This window comes from Rhinoraja longicauda, chromosome 1 (assembly GCF_053455715.1).
Source record: "Rhinoraja longicauda isolate Sanriku21f chromosome 1, sRhiLon1.1, whole genome shotgun sequence".
In the NCBI taxonomy this organism is placed as follows: Eukaryota; Metazoa; Chordata; class Chondrichthyes; order Rajiformes; family Arhynchobatidae; genus Rhinoraja; species Rhinoraja longicauda.
The window spans coordinates 122,329,872-122,355,861 of NC_135953.1; the positions used below are offsets into that span (position 1 = coordinate 122,329,872).

Here is a 25,990-nt window from a genome sequence, read left to right on the forward strand (position 1 = left end):
AAGTTCATCAATATGTTATATCCAATTAGTATATGGAAACGTGTGTCAAAGCAAAACTACATTACCATAAACATGTACAAAACTACATGTACTTAATAAATACTGTTGTGCCACCAGTAATAATTGTTACAAACTTTGAGGCTAATTATAAAGAAACATTCTTTTTTGGGGGGTTTTCCAATTCGAAGGGAGTTGATTTTTTTTTCTCCAGTCACTGCTCATTTATACCACATTTACAGTCTGTTGTGGATACTAAGTTATTACATTTACAATTGATTTCTGTGAGGATACTTTGCATGCATTTGGAACAATCAGTTATAAGAATATTGTAAATAGTCATGAAACTAAAGTGACTTAAAATTTACGATGTAAAAATAATAATATATTACAGAAAATAAATTTGTATATAGATTTCTTGTAAGTAAAAGGTTCCTTACTAAAAATGATATGTGGAAAAAAAAACTTCAGTTTCTCATCATTAATATTTTCTTTCATTTTCCATGAGTTTCAGCTAGGGGAGAGACTGATATAAATTAATCAATCTACTCTGAACATAACAATGAAAAGTTATGCATTAGTGCATTAAAATGTACAATTACACAATGCAACAACACCAAGATTATAGGAAACAAATCTGCAGATGCTGGTTTAAATCGAAGGTAGACACTAAAAGCTGATTGATTAGTAGGACTAGATGTTACAATCCCTAAGGTTTGCACTACAATTGACTGGTGTTGTTCTTGGGGGTGACCACTAGGTAATGTTGCTACAATTCAGACACATCTTCAATTGTGTACCTCAACGTCACTGGGTGTTTCGGCCCTTTATCACAAGACACCCTCAGTCGAGGCAGGCCCACCGCAGGGTGATCAGTCCTGGGTGTGTGTCTTATGGTTAGCCTCTAGATATGGTCACTTGGCAGCCCAGACAGCATCTTTTCTTTTCAGCTACAGCCAGTGACTGCTCCGTTCGGCGGCATTCGCAAGTTCTTTGATTGCCCTCCTTTGGGCCTGCCCTCTGACTCCTACTTCCCTCAGGAGCCTTGCAGTGGAACTGGCTACAAAGCCACTGCACCCCACCTCCACTGGATGCACCCTTACACTCCAATCTCGCTCCTCTGCCTCTACTGCAAGGTTGGAATATCTCAGCCTTTTCCTTTCATAATAATATTTTGCAAACTTTTTTTGTCGGCCTCTGATTAAATATTTACATTTAAAATCAAAGAATATTAGTTTAGTTTAGTTTAGAGATACAGCGCGGAAACAGGCCCTGTCGGCCCACCGGGTCCGCGCCGACCAGCAATCCCCTCATATTAACACTATCCTACACACACTGGGGACAATTTTTACATTTACCAAGCCATTTAACCTACATACCTGTACGTCTTTGGAGTGTGGGAGGAAACCGAAGATCTCGGAGAAAACCCACGCAGGTCACGGGGAGAACGTACAAACTCCGTACAGACAGCACCTGTTGACGGGATCGAACCCGGGTCTCCGGCACTGCATTCGCTGTAAGACAGCAACTTTACCGCTGCGCCACCGTGCCGCCCTAAAATGTTAAAATATTTAAATGATTCAATTGAGTTTTATATTTTATTTTTTAATTTCCCAAATGTTTAAGGTTTATGCCAGAGCCAAATTTGCCTCCATTGATCATTTATGACAATGAAACACTCCCTGCTAATATGAATCCTCGACAAGTGGTAAATATTGACTGTATTCGTGAACAGCTGCCTGAGCTACCTTGTGTTAAAAGAACAAGACTGGTGGAAAAGTATGGTATTTGTAATGAACACAGCTTCACATTGGTGGTAAGTAATTAGACTTGAATCTTTGTATTTAGTCCTTATCAACTCAAAGATGAAAATGCTGAGTTTTAATTTCTTTCACAATTGTACCGGTGCCATTTATTGTCATTTGCATGTTACGTTGCAATAGTCTTAATCCATGGAGTACATTGTTTTAAAGTAAGCATAGAAATGGAAGGCTTCTAAGAAGCTGAACTGGGCCATAAGAACTGGGCCATATTGACCAACCCTAGATTGATGAATAGCTAACCTCAATTTAAAATCACAAAAATGCCTACAGCTGCATAAGTAAACATCTGGTATAGAGATTTTCAGAATTCATTGTAATCATTAACTAAATTGCTGTTACCTGCTTCACCAATTCTAGCTCGCTCGCTTTGTGGGCTTCAGTGGAGAGTCCATTCCTTACAGAGAGGGGTTAGGGAAGGGGAGAGGGTGTGACTGAGGAGCCCTGAACCCAAAGCCTCTCCTGTATTGGTGTAGCACCCTCAACCCCCCCACTCAATCCCCCTTATGCCCCCTCCTCCCCCCACTGACCCACTCCACCCCCCTACGCACCCCCACTTGCCCCTCCCCTGCCCCCACCCCCACTTGCCCCTCCCCTTCCCCCACCCCCACTCCCCCAGTCCTGCCTCCACCCCCATTCCCCCCTCCCCATCTCTATTCCCCCTCCCCCACTCTCCCTGCCCGCACCCCACTCTCCCCCCACCCCAATCTTCACACCTCCCCACCCCCACTTTCCCCCACTATTCCCTCCTCCCCACCCCACCCTCCCCTCCTCCCCAGCACCTCATCCCCACCCCCACTCTCCCTCCCCCTCCTCCACTCTCCCTCCCCCTCCTCCCCCACTCTCTCCACCCCACCCCCATTCTCTGTCCCCCCCTTTTCCCCCCACTCTCCCCTCTTCCCCACCCCCACTGTGCCCCTTCCCCACCATCACCCCCACTCTCCCCCATCCCCACTCATCCCTTCTCCCTATCCCAGCCTGCCTTCTTCCCCAGCCCCTCTCCCCCCCACCACCACTCTCCTCCCCCCACCCTCCCCCTCCCTCTCTCCTCCCCCACCCCCACTCTCACTCTCCCCCACCCCCCCTTTCCCCCTCACTCCCGCTCTCCTCCCCCCACCCCATCCTTCCCCACTCTCGCCTCTCCCCTCCTACCCCTCCACCCACTCGGCCCCCACGCCAACTCCCATCCGTGGACCCGTTGGCGGCGAAAGCCACTTACCACTATCCGTGCGTGGAGGGAGGAGGAGGGAGCTCCGGAGGAGAAGAAGCTGCCCGTTGGTGCTTGTTTGCGGTGATGGTGGGGGGCGCTGGGCCCGGGTGGAAGCGGGGACTCGAGGTCGCCGTGTGTTGAAGGGATGGAAGGGAAGGATGAGTGGACCATCAGTCCGACTTTCTCCCTCCTGCTCGGAGTGTCCCCCGGGTGGGGGAGAGAGGAGAGGGGCAGGCGGCGGCCTCGCTAACGGCGTCCATCTTGTTCGGTCGAGTGAGGAGAGAGGTCGTGCGTACGCTATAGTGACGTCATACTCACAGCACTTTGAAGGATTGGGTTTTAAATGAAATTAGAAATGAACTTTTGAAACTTTTAAATCTCTCCAACAAAAAATATAAGACCAATGTAAATAAAACTTGTTATAAACAGTCGGCAGGACAGTGGTGATTAAGGTGGTGCTAAAATTGTGGCGCTATGGTTTACTGTTTTGGCTGTAGGTTCACATTTTCAGACACATATATATATATATATATATGAATTTTGGTAATATATACTAGACAAAGTATATGTTGGGCCCAAAGGTATAGTTGGGCCCATTCCTCGTAGAGGGGGGGGCAGGGAAGGGGAGAGGGTGTGACTGAAGAGGCGACTCTCTCCTCCCCCCCCACTCTAACTCTCCCCACACCTTTTCCCACGACCCTTTTCCCCACTCTCTCTTCCCCTCCACCCCCCCATTCTCTCATCCCCATCCCCTTACACTCCCCCACCCCCCTTTCCCCACTACCCCCCTTCCCCCCACCCCAGCTGTCCCCTCCCCAGTCCCTCTCCCTCCCACCCCCTCTCCTCCTCCCACCCTCCCCCTCCCCCCACTCTTACTCTCCCCCATGCCCTTTCCCCACCAGCCCCTCTCCTCCCCCACCCCCTGCCTCCCCCACTCTCTCCTCCCCCCACCCTGACCCCCATTCTCCCCTCCACGCACTCACCCCCTCCACACCCCTCCATGGAGCCGTTGGCGCCGAAAGCCACTCACCGAGCGTGCAGGGAGGAGGAGGGAGCGCCGGACTACTGGGGACGGGCAGCGCGGCGGCGGCTGTGGCCTAGCCGAGCTGGGATTACTCGTGGTGGTTGTGGGGGAGAGGGGAGAGAGAAGCGAGGGGAGAGAGGAGAAGGGAGAGGAGAGGGGAGCTCCTGATTACAGGCGGGCGGCTCCGCTAACGGCGTCCATCTTGTTTGTGCGAGTGAAGAGAGAGTCCGTGCGTGCCCTACGGTGACGTCATACGCACAGCAGCTCTTGGAAAAATGTTTAGAAATTAGATTTTTGAACTTTAAAATATCTCTAACTTCAAAAATATGACCGATTTAAATGAAACTTGTTATAAAGAGCTGCCACGGGAGTGGTGATTAAGGTGGCACAAAAATTGTGGCACTATTGTTTACCGTTTTGGCTGCAGGTTCACATGTCACATGTCTCTCAGAGATATACATACAGACAAATATAGTTTATATATATACAAGATCTGAGTTTTAGTAGTATACTAGAACAAGTGTGCCCGTTCAAAGCGGGCCCGTTGGGCCCGTCCCCACACCCCCCATTTTCTCCTCCCCCAGCCCCACTCTTACTCTCCCCACACCCTCCCCTTGGGCGGAGTCCCACTCCCCGGTCCCCATTCTCAGTCCCCCCCATTTTCTCTCCCCCAGACACACTCTTAGCATCATTTTGGGAGAGAGGAGAGGTGCCACGCTGAAAGCCTTCAATAAATCAGTAGGAGGGGGGTTGGGCGAGTTTTTTGACGTCACACGCTGAAGGCAATTGAAGAAACGGCTTTTTTTTTTTTTTTGCACTAAAACCTCTGTAACTTAAAAAATACGAGACCGAATCAAATAACAAAATCATTTTCCAGCAGCGTTCGGCGTGGTGATTAAGGCGGTGCAAAAATCGTGCTGCTACTGTTCACCGTTTTTGCCGAAATCAACCAAAATAACTGAGAGAAAAAATATTCTGACTTTTAAACCTCTGTAACTTAAAAAATAAACGTCCGAATTAAATAAAAAAATCATTTCCGGCAAAAATTGTGGCGCCACGGTTTACCGTTTTGCCGTAATCAGCCGAATCAGTGAAATATATGTACAAGTGAGGAGATGCCGCGCATGCGTACTGAGCACAGCCTCACCGCAGCGCCCTCTATAGAAACCTCAATAACGGGGGGGGCAGTGCTTTAAAACCTCTGTAACTTAAAAAATATGCAACCGAATTAAATAAAAATATCATTTTGCAGCCCCACCCCGCGTGGTGATTAAGGCGGTGCAAAAATCGTGGCGCTACGGTTCACCGTTTTTTCAGAAATCAGCGAATTCGCAGATACATACATAACATATATTCACGAGATCTGAGTTTTAGTAGTATACTAGAACAAGTGTGCCCGTTCAAAGCGGGCCCGTTGGGCCCGTCCCCACACCCCCCATTCTCTCCTCCCCCAGCCCCACTCTTACTCTCCAAGTGTGCCCGTTGGGCCCGTCCTCCTGATCTGTGTATGTCAAGTGACCACTATAACCCTCTTTTTTTTTTTTTTTCCTAATCAGATGTGCAGCACTTTGGTCAACATGGGTTGTTTTTAAATGTGCTATACAAATATAATTGACTTGACTTGACTTGACTTGCAATAACAAAACAATCAGTGCTTTTCTGGAAACTTTTCGAAACAATGTAGCCGTCACAAGCTGAAAACTAAATCCTTTTCTGGAAACTTTTCGAAACAATGTAGCCGTCACAAGCCACAAGCTGAAAACGAAATCTGCACCGCAGCGCCCCCCTGAAAAAGGGGGGGGCAGCGCTTTAAAACCTCTGTAACTTAAAAAACACGCGACCAAATTAAATGAAAATATCACGGCCGAGCGAGCGCGAGATTGGCGATTGAGGCGGTGCGAAAACCGTCGCGCTACGGTCCGCCGTTTTGCTGCAATCGCTGTTACGAATATATCAGGCCAAACCACAAAAAAAAATATACACAAGATCTGAGTTTTAGTATTATATAGAAGATAGAAGATAGATAGACTAGAACAAGTGTGCCCGTTCAAAGCGGGCCCGTTGGGCCCGTGCCCACACCCAGGGAGTGGTGGAGGGAGGGAGGTGTTGAGGATGGAGGGGGGGAGGGTGATGAGAGATGGGGCGGTATTTGTGGAGGGGGGAGAGAGTGAGGGGGGAGGGGGCCCGGGGGGGAGGGGGGATAGCGGGGAGATGTTCTCCCGGGTGTGGGAGAGAGGAGAGAAGCAAGGGGAGAGAGGAGAGGTGAGCCGGTGATCGCGGGCTGGCGCCGCTAACGGCGTCCATTGTTTTGGTGCGAGTGAGGAGATGCCGCGCATGCGTGCTGAGTACAGAGTGAGGAGATTCCGCGCATGCGTACTGAGCACTGCCGGACCGCAGCGCCCCCCTTCTGTCAAAACTTCGATAAATGAGGGGGGGCAGCACTTTTAGACCTCTGTAACTTAAAAAATATGCGTCCGAATTAAACAAAAATATCATTTTCCAGCAGCGAACCGCATGCTGATTAAGGCGGTTCAAACATCGTGGCGCTACGGTTCACCGTTTTGCCGGAATTGCCGTATTCAGCCGACATCAGTGGAATATATATACAAACATACTAGATATAGATAGATAGATAGATAGATAGATAGATAGATAGATAGATAGATAGATAGATAGATAGATAGATAGATAGATAGATAGATAGATAGATAGATAGATAGATAGATAGATAGATAGATAGATAGATAGATAGATAGATAGATAGATAGATAGATAGATAGATAGATAGATAGATAGATAGATAGATAGATAGATAGATAGATAGATAGATAGATAGATAGATAGATAGATAGATAGATAGATAGATAGATAGATAGATAGATAGATAGATAGATAGATAGATAGATAGATAGATAGATAGATAGATAGATAGATAGATAGATAGATAGATAGATAGATAGATAGATAGATAGATAGATAGATAGATAGATAGATAGATAGATAGATAGATAGATAGATAGATAGATAGATAGATAGATAGATAGATAGATAGATAGATAGATAGATAGATAGATAGATAGATAGATAGATAGATAGATAGATAGATAGATAGATAGATAGATAGATAGATAGATAGATAGATAGATAGATAGATAGATAGATAGATAGATAGATAGATAGATAGATAGATAGATAGATAGATAGATAGATAGATAGATAGATAGATAGATAGATAGATAGATAGATAGATAGATAGATAGATAGATAGATAGATAGATAGATAGATAGATAGATAGATAGATAGATAGATAGATAGATAGATAGATAGATAGATAGATAGATAGATAGATAGATAGATAGATAGATAGATAGATAGATAGATAGATAGATAGATAGATAGATAGATAGATAGATAGATAGATAGATAGATAGATAGATAGATAGATAGATAGATAGATAGATAGATAGATAGATAGATAGATAGATAGATAGATAGATAGATAGATAGATAGATAGATAGATAGATAGATAGATAGATAGATAGATAGATAGATAGATAGATAGATAGATAGATAGATAGATAGATAGATAGATAGATAGATAGATAGATAGATAGATAGATAGATAGATAGATAGATAGATAGATAGATAGATAGATAGATAGATAGATAGATAGATAGATAGATAGATAGATAGATAGATAGATAGATAGATAGATAGATAGATAGATAGATAGATAGATAGATAAAAATAATATAGATATATACAGATATTGAGAAAAAATTGAATTGGGAGAATATTTTGTATTGCTTTGTTTTACAGAATGAAGATGGGCTTGTTCAATTCTTTGAACGCATTGTAGAACAGACCCAAGCTAGTCCAAAGAAGGTAATTGGTTGGGTAATTAATGACTTCCTGGCACTCCTGAAGCAAGATAATTTCAAAGTTCACCAAAGGTGAGGTGTATAATAGTTCTTTGTAGACAATTTAACTTTTTTGCTGTACTCTTACAACTCTATTAGGAGGGTAACATTGAATACCTGCCAATGTAAATATTATTGTACTAGTCTTTCTTGGGTTATCAATGATATGGTTGTCTTATAAATATTGTTCATATGCTTTACATTTTACTGTAATAATTGTTATATTTACAACAAGCACCAAAAGATATTGTTTGTGAACCTCAGAATATAGTGCAATTGAGTAAACTAACACTAAAAATGTGCGGGAAGGTATCCCAAAGCACATTTAGAAGTGTGTACATCAGATATGGAAAATTGGCTAAAATAAGTTAGAAAGGTATGGTGATTGTGGGTGGGCAGTCGTTATTAAGAATAACCATGACTTGACTTAACATGATTAACAACACATAATCCTCCAAAATTTTTGCCACCTCCAACAGGATCCCACCACTAGTCACATTTTCCCATTTCCACCCCTTTCCGCCTTCCGCAGAGACTATTCCCTCCGCAACGCCCTGGTTAGCATTCCTTCCCACCCAAACTACCCCCTCCCTTGGTACCTTCCCCTGCAACCACAGAAGATGCAACACCTGTCGCTATACCTCCTCCCTCGACTCTCTCCAGGATCACCTTCATATGAAAGTGAGGAACTAGTTGAAATTGAAAGCCACCTGCTTCTGGATTGTTTTGATGTCAAATATAGTGCAAGTGATCTATGGATGTTAGACCTAATCCCTTCTCAAGAATTTTAGCATTTTTAAAAAACGTTAGCGATTGTTACAAAGAGCACATCTACAAGGAGCATGTAAAATCGAAATAAGTAAAGGTATTGGTCCCTTATTTGCGTTATGGTCAAACACCGTTTAGGCTACAATTTGGGACAAGAATGCATTAAAAAAAATTGTTACTTGTGCCGTCCCGAGCACTTGTATTATCTCTTTTTTTTGCCTTGATTTTTTATCACCCCTGCATAATTTTGATTAAAATATGACATTAATAAACCAGCCTCCCAAATGGCATAAATGTTTGCTAAACCTCAATTTTACACTTTTACTATTTTATATATGTATGCTGGTGATTTTTATTTGCTAATTTACTGTTAACATTTAATTTCTGTCTGTGTTATTTTTCAGCCCCATCAGCCCCACTGATATGTCAGAAGTGCTTAATCTCTTGGAAAATAGATTGATATCATCCTCAGTAGCAAAACAAGTGAGTGAACAGAACTTCTGCATTGTGACTGATTGGCAACAGAGAGGCTATTAGAATATTTTTTAACTTCAAATGAAATGCAATTACCAAAACAATTCTCACTTTTTTAATAGATTTTGATTTTAATGGTCCCTCCTCCTCACAGAGTTTAAAAAAACAGCTGTGATTAGGAATAATTAGAAAAAGTTGCAGCTGTGAAGTGGGATGATACAGTAGATTATATGGTTTGTGTCAAGAGGCAAAACAGCCCGTCATAATGAGTGTAACTATAGCCCGCCACCCCTCCTAATAGACAAAAGATGAAAGAGCAAAACTGTTTCAAAAGTTCATAAAATAACGCAAGTTGAGGATTTCAGTCTTTCTAACATTAGTTGTGACAGTATCAAAATAGAAGAAGCAAAATTCTTGATCCAAAGATCATCATATAGCAAGCCCAAAGTTTTAAGACATGGGCAGAAAAGATCACAGTGGGGCAGGGATTGGAGGCGGTGATCATATTTTAGTTAAATTCGGGATAAATATGCAAAAGGACAAAGATATATCAGAAATATAAATCTTAAATTCAGGCAAAAACAGTTTTGCAAGGTTGAGATATGATTTAACAAAGTGGATGGAATGTGCTCATTGAAAGTGAATTGGTGTCAGATCTGTCAGAGGCATTCAAGGATGAGATAGTGAAAATGAAAATTTAGAATAAATTGTTTTTAAATAAGGAAAGCTCGCAATTAGAGACCCCTGTGTGTGTTGAACACATCTGGTAGGAAAAAAAGGAAGCTTATGACAAATACATAAAACAGCAGAAAGCCAGAATTTGAGAATTGCATATAGGTGATATTTTAAAAGGAAGTCAGAAAGACAAAGAGGGTGGGTGAACAAGTATTGGAAGATGGCCTGTACGTGAATTATAATGGAAATAGTAGATATTATTAGAACCACAACAACTGCCCAAGGGTGGAGCTAGAATTTGTGCATGTTTATGAATACCTTGCACGTCTTGATGAAAGATAACAATAGAGACATTGAGATTGACAAGTGTAAATATTGGAAATGATAAACGGAGCCATGTTGAAAGCAGATGAATTACTAGACATGGATAAAATATATCTTGTGCTCTTGAGAAAAAATAGTTCATGCTCTGACTATATTATCCTTTCACTGCAGATGTAGTGCAGTAAGGCTGGAAAGTTACTGATATATTAATGTGTTCAAAAGTTAGGAAAGGGACAGATCAAGTAACTGGACGCCCGACACTGATCTTGGCAAATTGTTGGTAAAAATTCTGAGGAAGAGCATAAATCAGGTTTTGGAAAGACACGGTTAATCAATGACTGTGAATTTGTCAAAGGAGGTTCTGTCTGACTTCAACAGTTTAGGGATGTAAAAAGGAATGTCAATGAGGCATTTGATGTAGCATATTTGGATTTAACTTATTTTGACTTGGGGATTTCAGAGATCCTTTAGTAATTGTCTGGTGCATTAAATATCGGTAGTCTCTTCAGCCTTAATGGACATCAGAGCATAAACCTAATTCCTTTATGGGTGTGCATCTAAAGGAGGGCCAAAGTTAAATCTCCCCTTGCTTTCCCTAAATTTGCAGTGGATATTTACGGTAAGCCTACTGAACTTTCTTCGTTGATACATGGCACAAATGGGGTGCATTGGTCAGATTTTATTTTTGTGCAGCTATTGACTAAAGATGATAATGTACGAGGGAGGCTTAATCTACAGCACATAATGACATTTAAAATAAAACAAACTATATTTGCACCATCCAAGGAATCTTGATATGGTTTGGATCATTCATTTGATATGAATAATTCTGGATATTGTACTCTTATGGAACTGTACTTTCACTTTGAAGATTTGAACAGTGATATATTCATGTTCTGGGTCTGGATTTGTAGGTACTTGTTGAACTGTGGAAAGGCAATGGTAAAACTGCAACCCAGATAGTTGAACTAAAAGGATTGGGACTGATCAAAGACCAGAAGAAATTAGAACAGATCTGTCAAAGTATTATTGAAGATCACCCTACAGAAGTAAGTTATTTCAACAGTTTTATCTGAATGCCGGAATGAGAAAAGAGGAAAGGCAAATCATGCAAGATCCAAATTTGTTCCTTGTTAATGTTGATATTACAGTAATTTCTCTACTCTCTGCTCTATGTGTAAAAACATTCAGAGTAATGCACTATCTATAGGTGATTTTAACAATTCACACAATGTAATAATATGGTTTGTACTATTGTTCAAATATGGTTTTAAGTAATTTTGTACACGTGTTGTATGTGACTATGCATATAAAGCCCATATCACTATTCAGAGAAAACGGCCATGATTGATTTGTAATCTAACTGCATTTGCATGCTTTTCCCCGTACTTAAAGCTTTTGATTGACAGCAATCTATTACACTCAATTTTAAAAAAAACCTAATTGTGTGAATTGCTCTTTGCAATAGAATTTCAAATTCGTCAAGGGAGGACTGAGACTAAGAAATTAATTGTTGTCGTATCCATAGAGGAATGGGTGAGAAAGGAAGATAATTTTTTGCACAGAGGTGGGTGGGGATGAGTTTGATCATGGTCACATTCTGGGGTCCATAAGGACACCTGCAATGAGAAGGGACTGGCAACAAGATGCATGTACAAAATTTAAAGGAGACCTCCTTGCACAAGGGTATATATGTACCAGACCTTATAAGGAGGTAAAATAAAACTTCTCTAGAAAATCCAAAAAACACAAGGGGTACGTTAAACCTCTGATAATTCACTATTCCATTGCTTGGAAATCCTGAAGATTCAGCATCCAGCTTGCTGTGGGCCCATTTCTACAGTTCCTTTGCAAGCTCCTGATTCAATAAAAATGTATTCCATTACTGCGTAACATATTTTTAAAGTACTGGTGTATTTATAAAAATGATATTCAATGGTCCAAAAAAATTGCTAGTGTGGCACCACCAGTCCTGAAGATGCCAGATTATTGCAGTTTTACTTTAATAGTAATAGTATGATAACACATGTGTTTAGTCTGGTTTCATGCAACTTTTCCTTTCAATTCTAGGTTTCTGAAATACGGCAAGGAAATTGGAAAGTGATAAACAAACTGATTGGCCAGGTTCAGAGAATAACACATGGCCGTACATCCCCCACACTGGTGAAATCCATTTTAGAAAAGAAATTGTCCTAAAAGTTGCAACCACATAAATTAAGATGGATGGCAGAGCTTGTTGCTTGGAATTACTCATGGGTTGAGATTGTACATTTGCAAGCCATTTATTCCAATCTGTTACCATAGCTTTGGGATTTCATCAGTCATACAAGAGATTCTGGAGATTCTGCTATAAATGGAGGTTAATGATGCTGTATAATTTTAAAAGCTGTGTTATCTGCATTATTTGCACAGAGATGTTTATTAATACAATGATGAATTACAACCAGATTGTGCACCAGTTATGGAAAATATACTAATTTTCAATAAATGTAATTGTTTTAAAATGATAAATAAATGATGTATCTGCATAATTCAATTACTTATGCCATTTTTGCAGTGACAGTTTTTGTTTGTGGACAATTGTGAATACCAATCTTTTTGGACAGTGACCTGAAGTGAACTTGGTGGCTGAGATCCAGTATGGGATTTTTATTCACAAATCTAACTTTGGAACAGATTTGCTGTGAACTTGGATTGACGGAAGCTTAAGCCAGAAACTGCAGTTAGAATTCCTTTTCTACTGTTACTAATCTGAAAAGCTGGCACAAGAGCAATTGTTAATGAGATCTCCACTCACAATGCTCCTGATTACAGATTGCAGTGGTTTGATTGTCCAGTTACTTCAAGTATTTGTGTGATTGCAAAATATATAACATGTGTGGTTGTGAAAGATACATTTCTCATTTTAAATGTTGTTTTTTAAATATCCCTCTAAAATAACAAACATTCTGCTGAAATTTTGACATACTGATGCTTGAAAACTCAAGCCACGGTATTGAAAAAAATAAATAGTTCCTCAGTATACACCTATGTTGGCAGCTTGTATACAGACGCACAGAGACGATTATTTTTATTGAACCACAGAGAATATTTTAATAAGTTATCTTGCTCTTCAGGAGAAACTTCTCTGCTTATTTATAAATACCAATAACCCTCATTTTTGGAGAAGCATCAGGATGCAATAAAAATATTTTCATTTTAGAAAAACCCAGAACTACTTAAGACTTGTATATTTAAATATTTTTTATAATTCTATTAAGTTTTTCAAATTTTCTTCCTGATATCTACTAATGTTACAAAAGAAAATAATCTCAAGGTAACTTCAACACCAACAATAAATTCTTTCTCAAATTCTGCCAACACAGCACACATCCTTTTTTTTATCATACAGAAACACCCCCACATTAATTTCATGCCTTTCTTTGTGGTTGTTACTTTTCTGCTGCTAATAGTCATTCTCAACTTTTGTATCATCTTTGCCTAAAAATTGTCATGAAATGCCACATGTGATTTAAAGCTGATTTTTAAAAAAAGAGAAACTATCAATAAAGTGAAATTGATTTTTTCAGTATCTTAAAGGCAGACAGTGCAGTTATTTTCTTAAAGCATCTGCAGTTATTTTCTTAAAGGCAGACAGTGTCATTATCCACACATTTGCTCTTTGGTGTTTTATTCTTGCCATGTAATGTTGCAGAATATCAATGTTAGAAGATTTGCATCGTAGATGTGCACATTTCAATTTCACAAACTGCCAGATGTATGTGGATTTGTTATTTAAATATACTCAAAAATACAATACCCTTCTTTAAATAATTAAAATATTTTGTCCCCAGAACAATTCATGTACAGCTTGCATAGAGAGACAATTATACCAGGGCCTATTCCAAAAATAAGGTGACTACATTTAAAAACATAAGTTGAGCCCACAGTACTCGCATAAAAGTTCCAAGGTTTTTTCTCATTTTGTTGAGATAAAATAGATCCACTCTCTTTTCCCATTCCTGCTATCCAGTTCCATTTTGAGTTAAGGCATGGTAGAAATATATTTTGTTTTGGAAAAAATTAAAAAGAAAATGCTTCATTTGTATTAAAACATTTCTTAACCGAATTAACTATTCTTCACAGTCCGCAAGAGCAGAATGAGATAAGATGGAATGTTCTTGTGCAATTGCTGCAAGTTCCTTAAGAAATTCAGTGAAGATAACAGCGGCGTTGATTGCACTTTTCACACTGGAAGGCATCATTGTCTTGCTGAAACTATTCAAAAGTTGTTGTGGATTTTGGGCACTACTTGGTGTCTTAGATGCACTTTCTGCAAAAGTTTTTCAACAAAAAGAAAAATACAAGTCAGTTACAGTGATTATTTTTCATATTCTACAATTCTCATGTTATTTTTTAATTTTAGATATCTATATACTAAAACTCGTTTGTTTGTTTGTTCCTGAACTACAGCCAAAACAGTACACAATAGCACAACAATTTTAGGCCCACCTTACTCACCGTCGTCCCTTTGGTGCTAATGGAAGAAGTTTCATTGAAATCGGTGTTATATTTTTTAAGTTATTCACATTTTAAAGTTTAAATCTATCGCCGAGGGAGGGGCTGGAGGGAGGATGAGGGGGATGGAGTGGGTGGGGGGGGGGAGGGTGGGAGGGAGAGAGGGGGGAGGAGAAGTTTGGGCCAACGGGTCCATTTGGTCTAGCACAGAATAGAAACGGAACTTTGGTCTCACTGAGTCCACGTCGAATATCTAGAATCTGTTCACATTACTTCTATATCATCTCCTTTTCCACCACTCCCGACACACTAGGGGCAATTTAAAGAGGCCAATTAACCTATAAACCTGCATGTTTTTGAGACGTTGGAGGAAACCGGCACACCTGGAAGAAAGCCACTACGTCATAGGGAGAACACGCAAATTCCACACAAGATCAAACTATGTCTGGTGCTGTGAGGAGTCAGCTCTATGAGCTGTACACTATGCTGCCCCATGTTTACTCATGTATTGTATTTTCACATGACAGCTGATTAAAAATTTCATATTTATGAAAATCAATATTGAAATGGGGAAATACAATGACTCTAAAGCCTTGTGTAACTCACCATTTAGGAACTACATGATTTCACAATTTATACATTAGACTTTCTGGATGCATAGTACAGTTCTTCCCTGTCAATTGAGGTTTTCTTCCAACCATATTTTTCCCTAAATTTGCATTGGACTTCAAAACAAATATTTCCCTGTGCATTAGGTTACATGACTTCTGGTGGTAGACCAGCTGGTCATAACCATCATTGTGCCTTGCTTTATAATTATGATATATCTGTGCTGGTATAATCCTTGATGTTGATACAGTCTATCCAGTACATTAGTGGAAGTAGGTGCAGCATCAACTGAGTGGGACTGCCGCAGAGGATCAGAGTCAGAATGTGGGAATTAGAAGGGATGGTCTCTCATCAATTCTCATAAGTCAAGGTGGTCAATAGGTAGCCATCAGAAAGGATGGGGAAATGCAAGAATCATCAGGTCTTGCTCAAGCCATTATTTGACACTAGATTAGTGAGGGTGATTGATGAAGCAGTGCAATCCACAGCATAGCACCGTGGGACAATGGCATATGCAGGGGGAACAGAGAAGGTTATTAAAGCAGTATTCATGGGGGGTTCTGCAAGGGGCATACAGGTAATGGCATATTGGCATAGATACCGCACAAGGCGGGGGGAAGAAAAACTAAAAAATGTTTTGAGTGAAGAGCTCGATTAAAGTGCATGGCACAACCAAAACATGGAAAGTTAAATGATTGAAGACCTGCAGTCAGTTTTTTAGGAATTACTGAGGAAGTTTATAAAATAGGACCAAAATACTAGTATTCTCCAGTTTCGTCCCAACACCATTCACTTGCAAGGTTGGGGAAAAATATGATTAATGCATTAAAAAGATTCAGACTGGATGGCTGAGACACATGTTCAAGCCAGATAAGGTTAATGGGAATAAGCCATGTAAGTGTGGGGAGATTGTCTGGAAAGGTTGGAGAGGGTTTTAATTAATTTGGTATGGGGATTACAAATTGTAATAGAAGAGGATTAAGATGTTTAAAGTGTGCTCCATAGTAATCAAGCAGTAGCGCCATGTTGAACGGCAGAAGGCAAAACTACATTAAATACAATAAATATATAATACACCAGACGTGAAAAAGATTGGTGCAAAGGTACAAAAATACAAATCGGATTCCACAATTTGAATACCTGTTAAATTATAAAAGTAGTGACAGTAACTGAAATGTGGTTCAGAAATAAGATTGAGCACTGAATATTCCAGCAGAAAAATAAAAGAGAAAGAAAAGGGGATGTGTGGCCTTATGAATTAAAAATCTGAAAGTTTTTGCCCATGAGGGGTCTCGTATAGAATTAATTTGTAGTATCCAATGAAATAACTGCCGTGTGAATGCACGAACAAAATATTCCACAGACTATCAAGGTAGAGAGAGGAGCAAATCTGCAGGGAAATTACAATCATTTCCAAGAATTGAAAGGTTATGTTATTGATTAGAATAATGTTAAAGGGCAAAGAAGGGGAGAATCTGTTCAGGAGAATTTAATAGTTCAGTATGTTTCTGACCCAATGAGGAACAGAGCATTGTTAGACAAAAAAAACTGGAGTAACTCAGCGAGTCAGACAACATCTGCAGTCTGCATCAGCACCAGCATCTGCAGTTCCTTCCTACGCACACGAGGAACAAAGCATTATTGGGTTTGGCCCTGGACAAAACAAGGGTTTGCCGAGCAGACCAAGCCTCAAAGGGGAGCAGTAATCAACCAACCCTAAAGTTTAATAAGATATACAGGCAAGGAGAAATCTAAAGTACAACTTCTTAACTGGAGTGGGTTAACTTCAATGGGATGAGTAAGGATCTGCTGAGGATGACATGAATTCAGTAGAACTCTATGAGCAGGTGATTCAGGTAGAGGTAGTCACATTCTCAGAGGAAAACAGATAAAGGAATCAGAGCACCCTGAGTAACAAAGGGAATGGCAAAGATGGTATGAAAGGATGTATGAAACATGCCACGTGAATCACTCCAGTGAATCCTAGGCTAAATATAATGAGGTGAAAAGAATAAAAAGTGAAGTGAGAATGCGAGACCAGAGCAGTTCACATAAAAGAGAGCGGAAATGTCTTCTACTACCACATCAGTAGTGAGTTGTAAGAGAAGGGTTGAAGTTGATCAGGGATAAAAGGCTGTAATCTATTCATAAAGGCAAATGTCACAGCTGGAATGTTAAATGAGTACTCTGTGTCAATCTTTACAAAGAATTGTATGTTGCCTGAAAAGCAGTAGAGAGAAGATAACAACGAAAATGGAGGGGATTAAACATGAGGTTAAAGTTTTAGAAGGCCTGGCTATTGCTTAAAGTATACAAGTGACCTGATCTGGATGCGATGAATCCCTTTAATGCTGAGGAAATGTGGTATTGTGGTTGCAGAACATCCTACTATATTTGTATTCTATGTAAATATAGGAAAGGTGACAGCATTTAAAAGACACCTTGACTGGTACATGGATAGGAAAGGTTCAGAGGGATATGGGCCAAATGCAGGCAAATGGGAATAGTATAAATGGAGCATCTTGGTCGGCTTGGCAAGTTGGGCTAAATGGCCTGTTTTCATGCTGTATGACTTTATACCTGGAAAATGGCAGGTTTAAAATCTTTCTTCAAAAAGGAGAAATAAGTACATGCTGGACTAGTTAATTTATTAACCTGTTGTGCATGAGCTTATAAAAACAAAGTGGGGGGAAAAAAACCGCTTTGATTTGCTCACGTTAATAAATAAAAGCCAGCATGTACTTGTTAGAAGCAAATTATTTTTGACTAACCTGACTGAATATTTTGTTGTGATAACAAGATGGTTAATGAAGGGGCTGCAGTAGATGTTAGCGGTTGATAAAGCCTAACGCAACAGGGTGGTTAGAAAATTTGAATACAGTGTCATTAAAAGTTCAAAAGCAACAGGATAAATGATGGGCTCAAAAGCAGAAAGAAGAAAGTAGCAGTACATTGTTATTTTTCAGAGCACAGTTTGGTAGATGGTGGTGTCTCCACGGCTTTATGCTAGGACCATGGCTCCTTTTGAAATGTATTGTTGACTTAGACAAGGGTGTGCAAGTGGCATAAAGCTTGAAAGTACAGTGAACATGGAGGATAGTAATATACTGCAAAAGAACACAGATAGGCTGGCAGATTGGGAAGACTAGTGGCAGGGATGAAGGATTTCTGCTATAAAATTAAGACAGGAGATGAGGTTCTCCTTGAAGCACAATGTTCCTTGGGAACATTTGATAGAGAAACTTGATCATTACTGATTTAGGTAGATAAAATAGATGTTACCATTAGAGAATGGTTTAAAGACCAAGAGGTACAAGATAGATGTGAGTAATTTTTTTACTAGATGGGAAATAGTTATGATCTGGGACTCATTACCTTACAACGATGGAAATAATCAATCATGGCTTTCAAAAGGATATTGGATAAGAGCTTGAGCGAGAATCATTTTTGCAGAGCTATAGGGAAAAAGCAGGGCAATGGGATTGACAGGATTGTTTAGCTGGGAGCGGGCATAAATGGGCTGAATGATTTTCAATCCGGAATGGTTATAGGATTCTACCCAAAGTGAAGCTATTTTGGTTAAAGGTAACTGGCAAAATCTTGAGAAGCATATCATGACCAAGAGAAAATAAGGGTTTTGCAAATACAACCAAGTAACTGCAAATGGTTCCACTCGTGGACATTATTACAATCATTTAATATAAAATCATATTTTTTTAAAATCCTACCAGCATGGTCATTCAATGCTCTTACAATAACTTGTTTAAAGTCAATCTTTTGTTACTTCAGAGATATATCATTTGTTCCTTGAATCCAATAATTAAATCCTGAATATTGGAGATCTGGGCTTTGTGCAATTTCTGATCTAATGGATAGTGATTTCTTAAAATAAATACTATAAGAGATGGGGCAAACAGTTAGAAAGTAGGGTAGAGCAAGGGAGTGGTGCAATTAAATAGCTCTCAGAAAGCCAGCAAAGCCACATTGGACTAAATGGCAACCTACCATGCTTTGAAAGATTTTGATTTCATAACTGTAAACTTGAACAAAGTTTTCAACGTTACCTTTGTCTGTTAGTTCTTTTTGTGATGAAGGGATTTCAACCCGAGCAAGCAGATGTTCATGAGAATGGGTTAAAAATGAGGTGAAGTTCTCCCTTGTGGATGCAAAGTGCTCAATACTATTTTTTACAGATGCCAGCACCTATTGTAAAGACAAAAAACTAACAATCAAAACCGTGTCTCACATTTCTTACATTTGATAAAGAAATGGTGATTCAATTTAAACAAAAATTCAGTTTTCACTTTATTTTCCTTCAGATCTTTTTTTACCAAATAATTAGAAGTGGGGCATTTGGCCCCTTCATTAACTAAGAATAAAGCTCAACTCTGCTTTCCCATCTACTCACTGCAACCTTCCATTACCGTGCTTGTCAAGAATCTATCCACCGCAACTTTAAATATATATTTTAAAGACACTGTTTCCATTGTAAGGGCAGTCCAGAGGTTTACAACCCTTGGAGTGATATTTTCCCCTTATCTGGTTTACATAGGTAACCTTGTATTATAAGATAGCAAACAAGGAGCATAACTTCCCTGTTTTGTATTCGATTCCCCTCGCAATAAATATGAGCATAATGTTAGCTTTCCCAATAACCTGCTGCACCTGGGCGCTGGCAGGAGGACACTCAGCTCAACCTATATCTCAGGCCGTTTACATTCTCTTCCCATTTAAAGAATACACTTCTCTTCAATGATCAAATTACGTGGATTTGTTTTCAATTCATAATGAATATATGAATTCAGAAACTTTGCCTGAAAATGTAAAATATATGCAAACACGTGCCAACATCTCAATTTGAGTGTTCTGAATAGATTTTGCATTTTGGAGGGTTTTCCTTGTAGTAAACAATCAAATAAGGAAGTATTGTGATACTTTACCAGCTAGAGCAGAAACGTTGCTCAGTTAATTTTTAACTTGTGCTGAATTAGCCAACCAGCAATGGCGAGATGGAAAGTTCGTGAACCAGTACCTCATAGGGTGAGGTAACCTATCAGTACCAGTAGTGCATTCAGGGAGCACATCCCATGAGACCAATACAGAAGCCTATTGTAATATTAAGTGTACTGTGTGGCTTGCCTGACACAATGCAGTGATGGCACAGAAAGGGAAAATCCACCACAAACTTCTTGCCAGACTTCATGTGGAACCAGGAATGTATTGCTTCAGGTCTGTAAAATGGTGCTGACCTTCCTGCCAGGCGGCTGTAACATTGTCACAGTGCAACAGCTGGTGCAACAGGTCTCTGCTTCCTTGAATCCACAGGTGGGGCCCATCCAGTCTCAATGGAGTCTCTGGCTGCAGATTGGTTTTCCTCCACAATAGAAACCTAACAACCGTGGGAACTTTGTTGCGTGCAGAGGACAGAGTATGTTAAACGAACATATTGGTACAGGTGTGGAGGCTGATGTGGAATTTAGGTCACAGCAGACACATGTACCACATAATACAATTTCTAATGGAGCATGAAACTGCTGTCATTTCTCAGAATATCACCATTCTTCCCCTCACTGTGGTTCTCAGGTAATGCCAAATAAAGTTGTTCATTGCCATATGCTCAAGTATGATAAGGTACAGGTACAATCATAATCTTGCTTGCACCCACATCATTGGCACATAGACTCAGAAAAACATAAATTATACATGTTCTACAAGATAGCGCAAAGAAAGATTGTGCAAAAAAAACCAGACAGCCGTGCAAAATACACAATTAGAACATGTGCATGGTAGTGCAAGAGGTTGTCTGTGTGTTCCTTTGAAGGCATAGAATTTTGGTTGTGCAGGTCGGCTCATGATCTGATGGTCATGAGAAAGTAGCTATTCTTGAACTTGCTGGTGTCATAAGATCATGTGATAGGAGCAGAATTAGGCCATTCGGCCCATCAAGTCTAGTCCGCCTTTCAATCATGGCTGATCTATCTCTCCCTCCTAACCCTATTCTCCTGCATTCTCCCCCATAACCCCTGGCACCTGTACTAATCAAGAATCTATCTATCTCGGCAAATATATCCACTGATTTGGCCCCCACAGCCGTCTGTGGCAAAGAATTACACAGATTCATCACCCTCTGATTAAAGAAATTCCTCCTCATCTCCTTCTTAAACGAACGTCATTTAATTCTGAGACTATAACCTCTAGTCCTACTCTCCCACTAGTGGAAACATCCGCTCCTACTAGAAACATAGATTCTATGTTCTCCCACTAGTGGAAACATCCTCTCTATCCAAGCCTTTCACTATTCTGTATGTTTCAATGAGGTCCCCCCTCATTCTTCTAAACTCCAGTGAGTACAGGCCCAGTGCCGTCAAACGCTCATCACAGGTTAACCACCTACTCATTCCTGGGATCATTCTTGTAAACCTCCAGAGGCAGCACATCCTTCCTCAGATATGGTGCCCAAAATTGCACAAGTGTGGGACTTCAAGATTCTTTATCTCTTGCCAGATGGTAGCAGTGAGAAGTGGGTAAGGCCCAGATAGTGGGGATCATTGATGACTGTTACCACGTCCTGAGATGGCACCTCATATAGATGTTTTCAATGGCAGGGAGAGCTGTGCCCGTCTGAGTCCACCATTTTCTGCAGTCTTTTGCATTGGAATTTGCTGTACTAGACCATTACAACCAGTCAGGTGTAGCGACCATAGGGATTGGTCCTGAGTCGAACCCTCGGATTGGCCAGCAAGGTCACATGGTGGTGCGACCATAGGGATTGGCCCTGAGAGTCGAACCCGCTGATTGGCCAGCAAGGTCAGGTGGTGGTTTTGGGCCCAAAAACCAGGCAGTGGGAAGAGAACTTCGATGTGAGCAGTTTGAGTTAATGGTTGTCTGTAATCTCGTTTGTTATCCTTTGTAATTGAATATTGCTGCCGCAATAAACTTCTTTAACAAAGTACAAGCCTCCAGACTCGCCATACAGGATACTTTCTACAGATAGATCTGTGGAAGTTTGTTATCTTATTTGGTGACATGCCAAATCTCTTTAAACTTCTAAGAATGTATAGGCTTTGGTGTTCCTTCTTTAGGAATATATCTATATGCTGGGCCCTAAACAGGCCATCCGAGATGTTAACACTCAGGAATTTAATGCTGCACTCTCCATAGCAGAGCCACCAATGAAAGCTTCATGCAGTCTCCCAACTTCCTCTTTCTGAGGTCAATGATCAGTTCCTTGTTCTTGTTGACCTTGAGCAAGAGATTGTTTTTGCAGCACCACTCAATCAGGTGTTCTAACAGGTATGCAGATTCATCACCACTGGCGATTCTACTAAGAATACAGAAGTCTTCTGCAAATTTATAGATTGCATTGGAGTTGTGCTTAGCCATACAGTCATGGGTATAAAGAATGCAGAGCAGGGGATTAAGCAACTTGAGGTGCACCTGTGCCGATGGCCAGCAAAGATGAGATGTTGTTACTGATCTGCACTGATTGAAATCTGCCAGAGGAAGTCAAGGAGGTACGGGGGGGGGGGGTCTTGGAGCTACTGTCCTGATCTGTGCTGCACTCTCAGCCTCAGCAAGATACTGCAACAGCTTCAGTTCATCCAGGCCATGTTCTGCTCATGATCATCCATCACAACCATTTGCAACCAAAGGCTGCAGACTTCCACAAGCCTAACTGCAGCAGGTAGAAGTGTTACAAGGCTCGGCAAAGTTGCTTGGAAAGCGTTCAGAGAGAAAACACGTGAGTGTATGGTTCATAATGTTCAAATATTAAATAGCTACTGTCTTAGTGGTTTGACATTAATGTTTAACATTTTATTTCTGTCATTCCTGTGCCTGGAGAAGCAAAGGTGGTGGATGGTTATGGGTGCTTCTGAAGGCTGGAGCAACACATACTGCACCTGTGTAACATTAATCATTAATTTATTTGTTGAATGTGCTTAAATGCAGGCACTCAGTGGGGGGGAAACCCATTGTTTTAATGTGCCATTCACTATGGCACATTGCCATTCCTCTCCTGCAAGGTAAAGGTGTGGTTTCAATATTAACCGTGGTTATGTGAAACATGCATGAGAAGTAACATGCATAGAAGCGCCACTCTATGGGCACTGGATCATTGCCATGAATTATTTCCAGCGCTTGTGATATTTCCTCCTTTATTTCTATCAGTAGCAGATCCCTGATACCATTCAGAGCAAGCTCACGCTGATTTACTACTCAGACTTTGTTGAAAGTCAGACGTGGACAATAATTGTTTCGGTGTTGAGAGATTAAGGAATTCTGTTGGCCAGCTGGGCAGTCACAATTCTTCAAAATAATCAAATGGGTCATAAATTTTATTGCTGATATGAGGTTATAAAGATTTCAGTTTTATTGCAAAATCCTGTGATTTAGAGCCTGATTTCACACAATGTCAATGTCTAGTTCACACAATGGTAAAATCACTGATTCTTCAGCTGACAGACTGCTTTGGTCTGGTATCCTAATGTTTACCACATGATGGTATTGATTCTGGCTAATAACTATCACAAATAGGTATTTACAAAGTCAACTGCAAGGATGGGTGAGTGTGTCCAGCAATTTACCACGGTGTTATTAGCAACAACTTTTGTACAGCTGTTGATCAAGGTTTTGTAGAACACTTGTTTCTGTAAATTACTCCATGGGCTCAAATTGGTTTTCCAAAAATATTGATTCACACAATGTCGCAACTTGCTGGACTCCTCAACTGCGGGCTTTCTCTGAATTCAATGCCACAGAAGTCAGAAAGGGTGTCAGAAACACCATAAATGCAGTCAATCTTTCCTCTAACCTTTGGGAACACATCACCGCTCAGCTTGCGTGCTCAGCTAAAGGTCTCTGCTCAAAGTACCCTTTCCTTGAGCTGAAATGCTCTGAAGAACTGAGATGCTCTAATGCTGAAACGAAAGGCAGAAATGGCACAGAGCAGCCAGCACCACCTCAAATAATCACGAGGCTAAAAAAAATTAGGTGAACAATATCTTCCGCCTCGATGGCCAAAGCAAATCAGGTTCGGGTGAATGGCCATGGTTCTACCACTGAAGACCAAACTTCCATTACTCCTGGTGTGGTAAATAAAGTCTGAATGGTCACATGGACATTCTTGGGAGAATAAAATAAAAACAGAAAATGCTGGAAATACTCAGCTGGTCAGGCTGCATCTATGAGATAGACACAAAATGCTGGAGTAACTCAGCGGGCCAGGCAGCATCTCTGGAGAGAAGGAATGGGTGACTTTTCGGGTCGAGACCCTTCTTCGGATGGGAAATTCCTCGATGGGAAAATAAACATTTCAAGTCAAAGGTCCTTTGTTGGAACTGGGAGGGTTGTTAAGCTACAGAAAGGGAAACATTGGGAGAGATGGCTGGGAAAGTGTCTGCAGTGGAGAGACTTTTTCCCATCCTCTACAGGGGTCCTGGACACATTTTCCCAGCTTCTGACGCCAGTCCTTAAATTGCAGCTAAGGTTACCGAAACAGGTGCAGGACAATGAGGAAGTCCAGTTGATGAGTGTAGACGATAGACTACACTCAAGAAAGTTTGGTTCAATAATCTCTCCACTGACACCTCCATAAAAATAGATACGACCGATCTATCAGGCCACCCGAGGCATGAATCAATCGTTGTCCCTTGTAGAAAGCTCAAAAGGTATTGACGGGTGTCAGAGGTTATGGGGAGAAGGCAGGAGAATGGGGTTAGGAGGGAGAGTTAGATCAGCCATGATTGAATGGCAGGAGTAGACTTGATGGGCTGAATGGCCTAATTCTGTTCCTATTACTTATGACACGACTCGTTTAAGATATTTGTTCATTTGTACATCAAACCGCCTCTGTCCCAGTGCCTTTCTTAAAAGCTGCAGGAACTCAGTTTGTTTACAATTGAATATATAAAGATGCCATTTTCAAATCCTTTCCATGTGTTTTAAAGCAAATTAATTCTGATCAAACATACTCTGATCCAGAACCAAAAGGCCAGGATAAATAGAGGCAGAGATTAGATGTCCTGGTTTCCTACACTGCTAAAGTTTTCCTAGAATTTTCAAGATTTCCTTGTGACGGCAGAGCTTCCAGTTACAGCTGACTCGGTCATTGGAGCCATTTAAATAAAGATCGGAGTCGACGGCTTTTAGCAGCTATTTTCCCATCTACACATTTACTTCACAATGTAATTCGCCAAGTCCTCACATTCCAAAACTCTGCTAATCGAAGCATCAGTGTGAGACCACAAACAAAGCGTGTTGCACGAGCAAGGGCTTTCTGAATAGCACCATGAGGTTGATTTCAGTTTCTGATTTCCAGTTGCATTTGTTAGATGTGAATCTCCAGGAACTGAGAACTAAGGTCCGGGGCATTAGTGTTTCAAAGGTCAAAGGTCTGTTTATTGTCACGTGTACCAATTAAGCTCGATTACCATACAGCCAAACTAAAAAAAGCAAAAAGACACACAGCTACATAAAAGTTAACATAAACATCCACCACAGCAGTTTCCCCATATTCCTCACTGTGATGGAAGGCAATAAAGTGTAATCTTCTTCACTCCTTATTCTCCCAGGGTCGGGGCAGTCGAACCATCCCCAGTCGGGACGATCGAAGCTCCCGCAGCCGGCGATCGAAGTTCCCGCGATCGGGGCGGTCGAAGCTCCTGTGGTT

The 25,990-nt window shown here is 40.8% G+C and overlaps 2 protein-coding genes across 2 annotated transcripts in view; one reads left to right on the forward strand and one right to left on the reverse strand.

The window, feature by feature from the left end:
- The window catches only part of gatb (glutamyl-tRNA(Gln) amidotransferase, subunit B), a 30,316-nt gene extending 16,574 nt beyond the window's left edge, over nt 1-13,742 (forward strand). Inside the window, exons 9-13 of the mRNA XM_078405914.1 lie at nt 1,624-1,813; nt 7,874-8,007; nt 9,147-9,225; nt 11,130-11,264; nt 12,286-13,742. Coding sequence (XP_078262040.1) covers nt 1,624-1,813; nt 7,874-8,007; nt 9,147-9,225; nt 11,130-11,264; nt 12,286-12,411 — 664 coding nt within the window. The 3' untranslated portion in view covers nt 12,412-13,742. The remainder of the gene's footprint in view (nt 1-1,623; nt 1,814-7,873; nt 8,008-9,146; nt 9,226-11,129; nt 11,265-12,285) is intronic.
- Nucleotides 13,054-25,990, reverse strand: part of fhip1aa (FHF complex subunit HOOK interacting protein 1Aa) — a 55,441-nt gene continuing 42,504 nt past the window's right edge. The window contains exons 10-11 of the mRNA XM_078405903.1: nt 19,386-19,524; nt 13,054-14,527 (exon numbers count right to left, since the gene is read on the reverse strand). Of these exons, the coding sequence (XP_078262029.1) occupies nt 14,328-14,527; nt 19,386-19,524 (339 nt within the window). The 3' untranslated portion in view covers nt 13,054-14,327. The remainder of the gene's footprint in view (nt 14,528-19,385; nt 19,525-25,990) is intronic.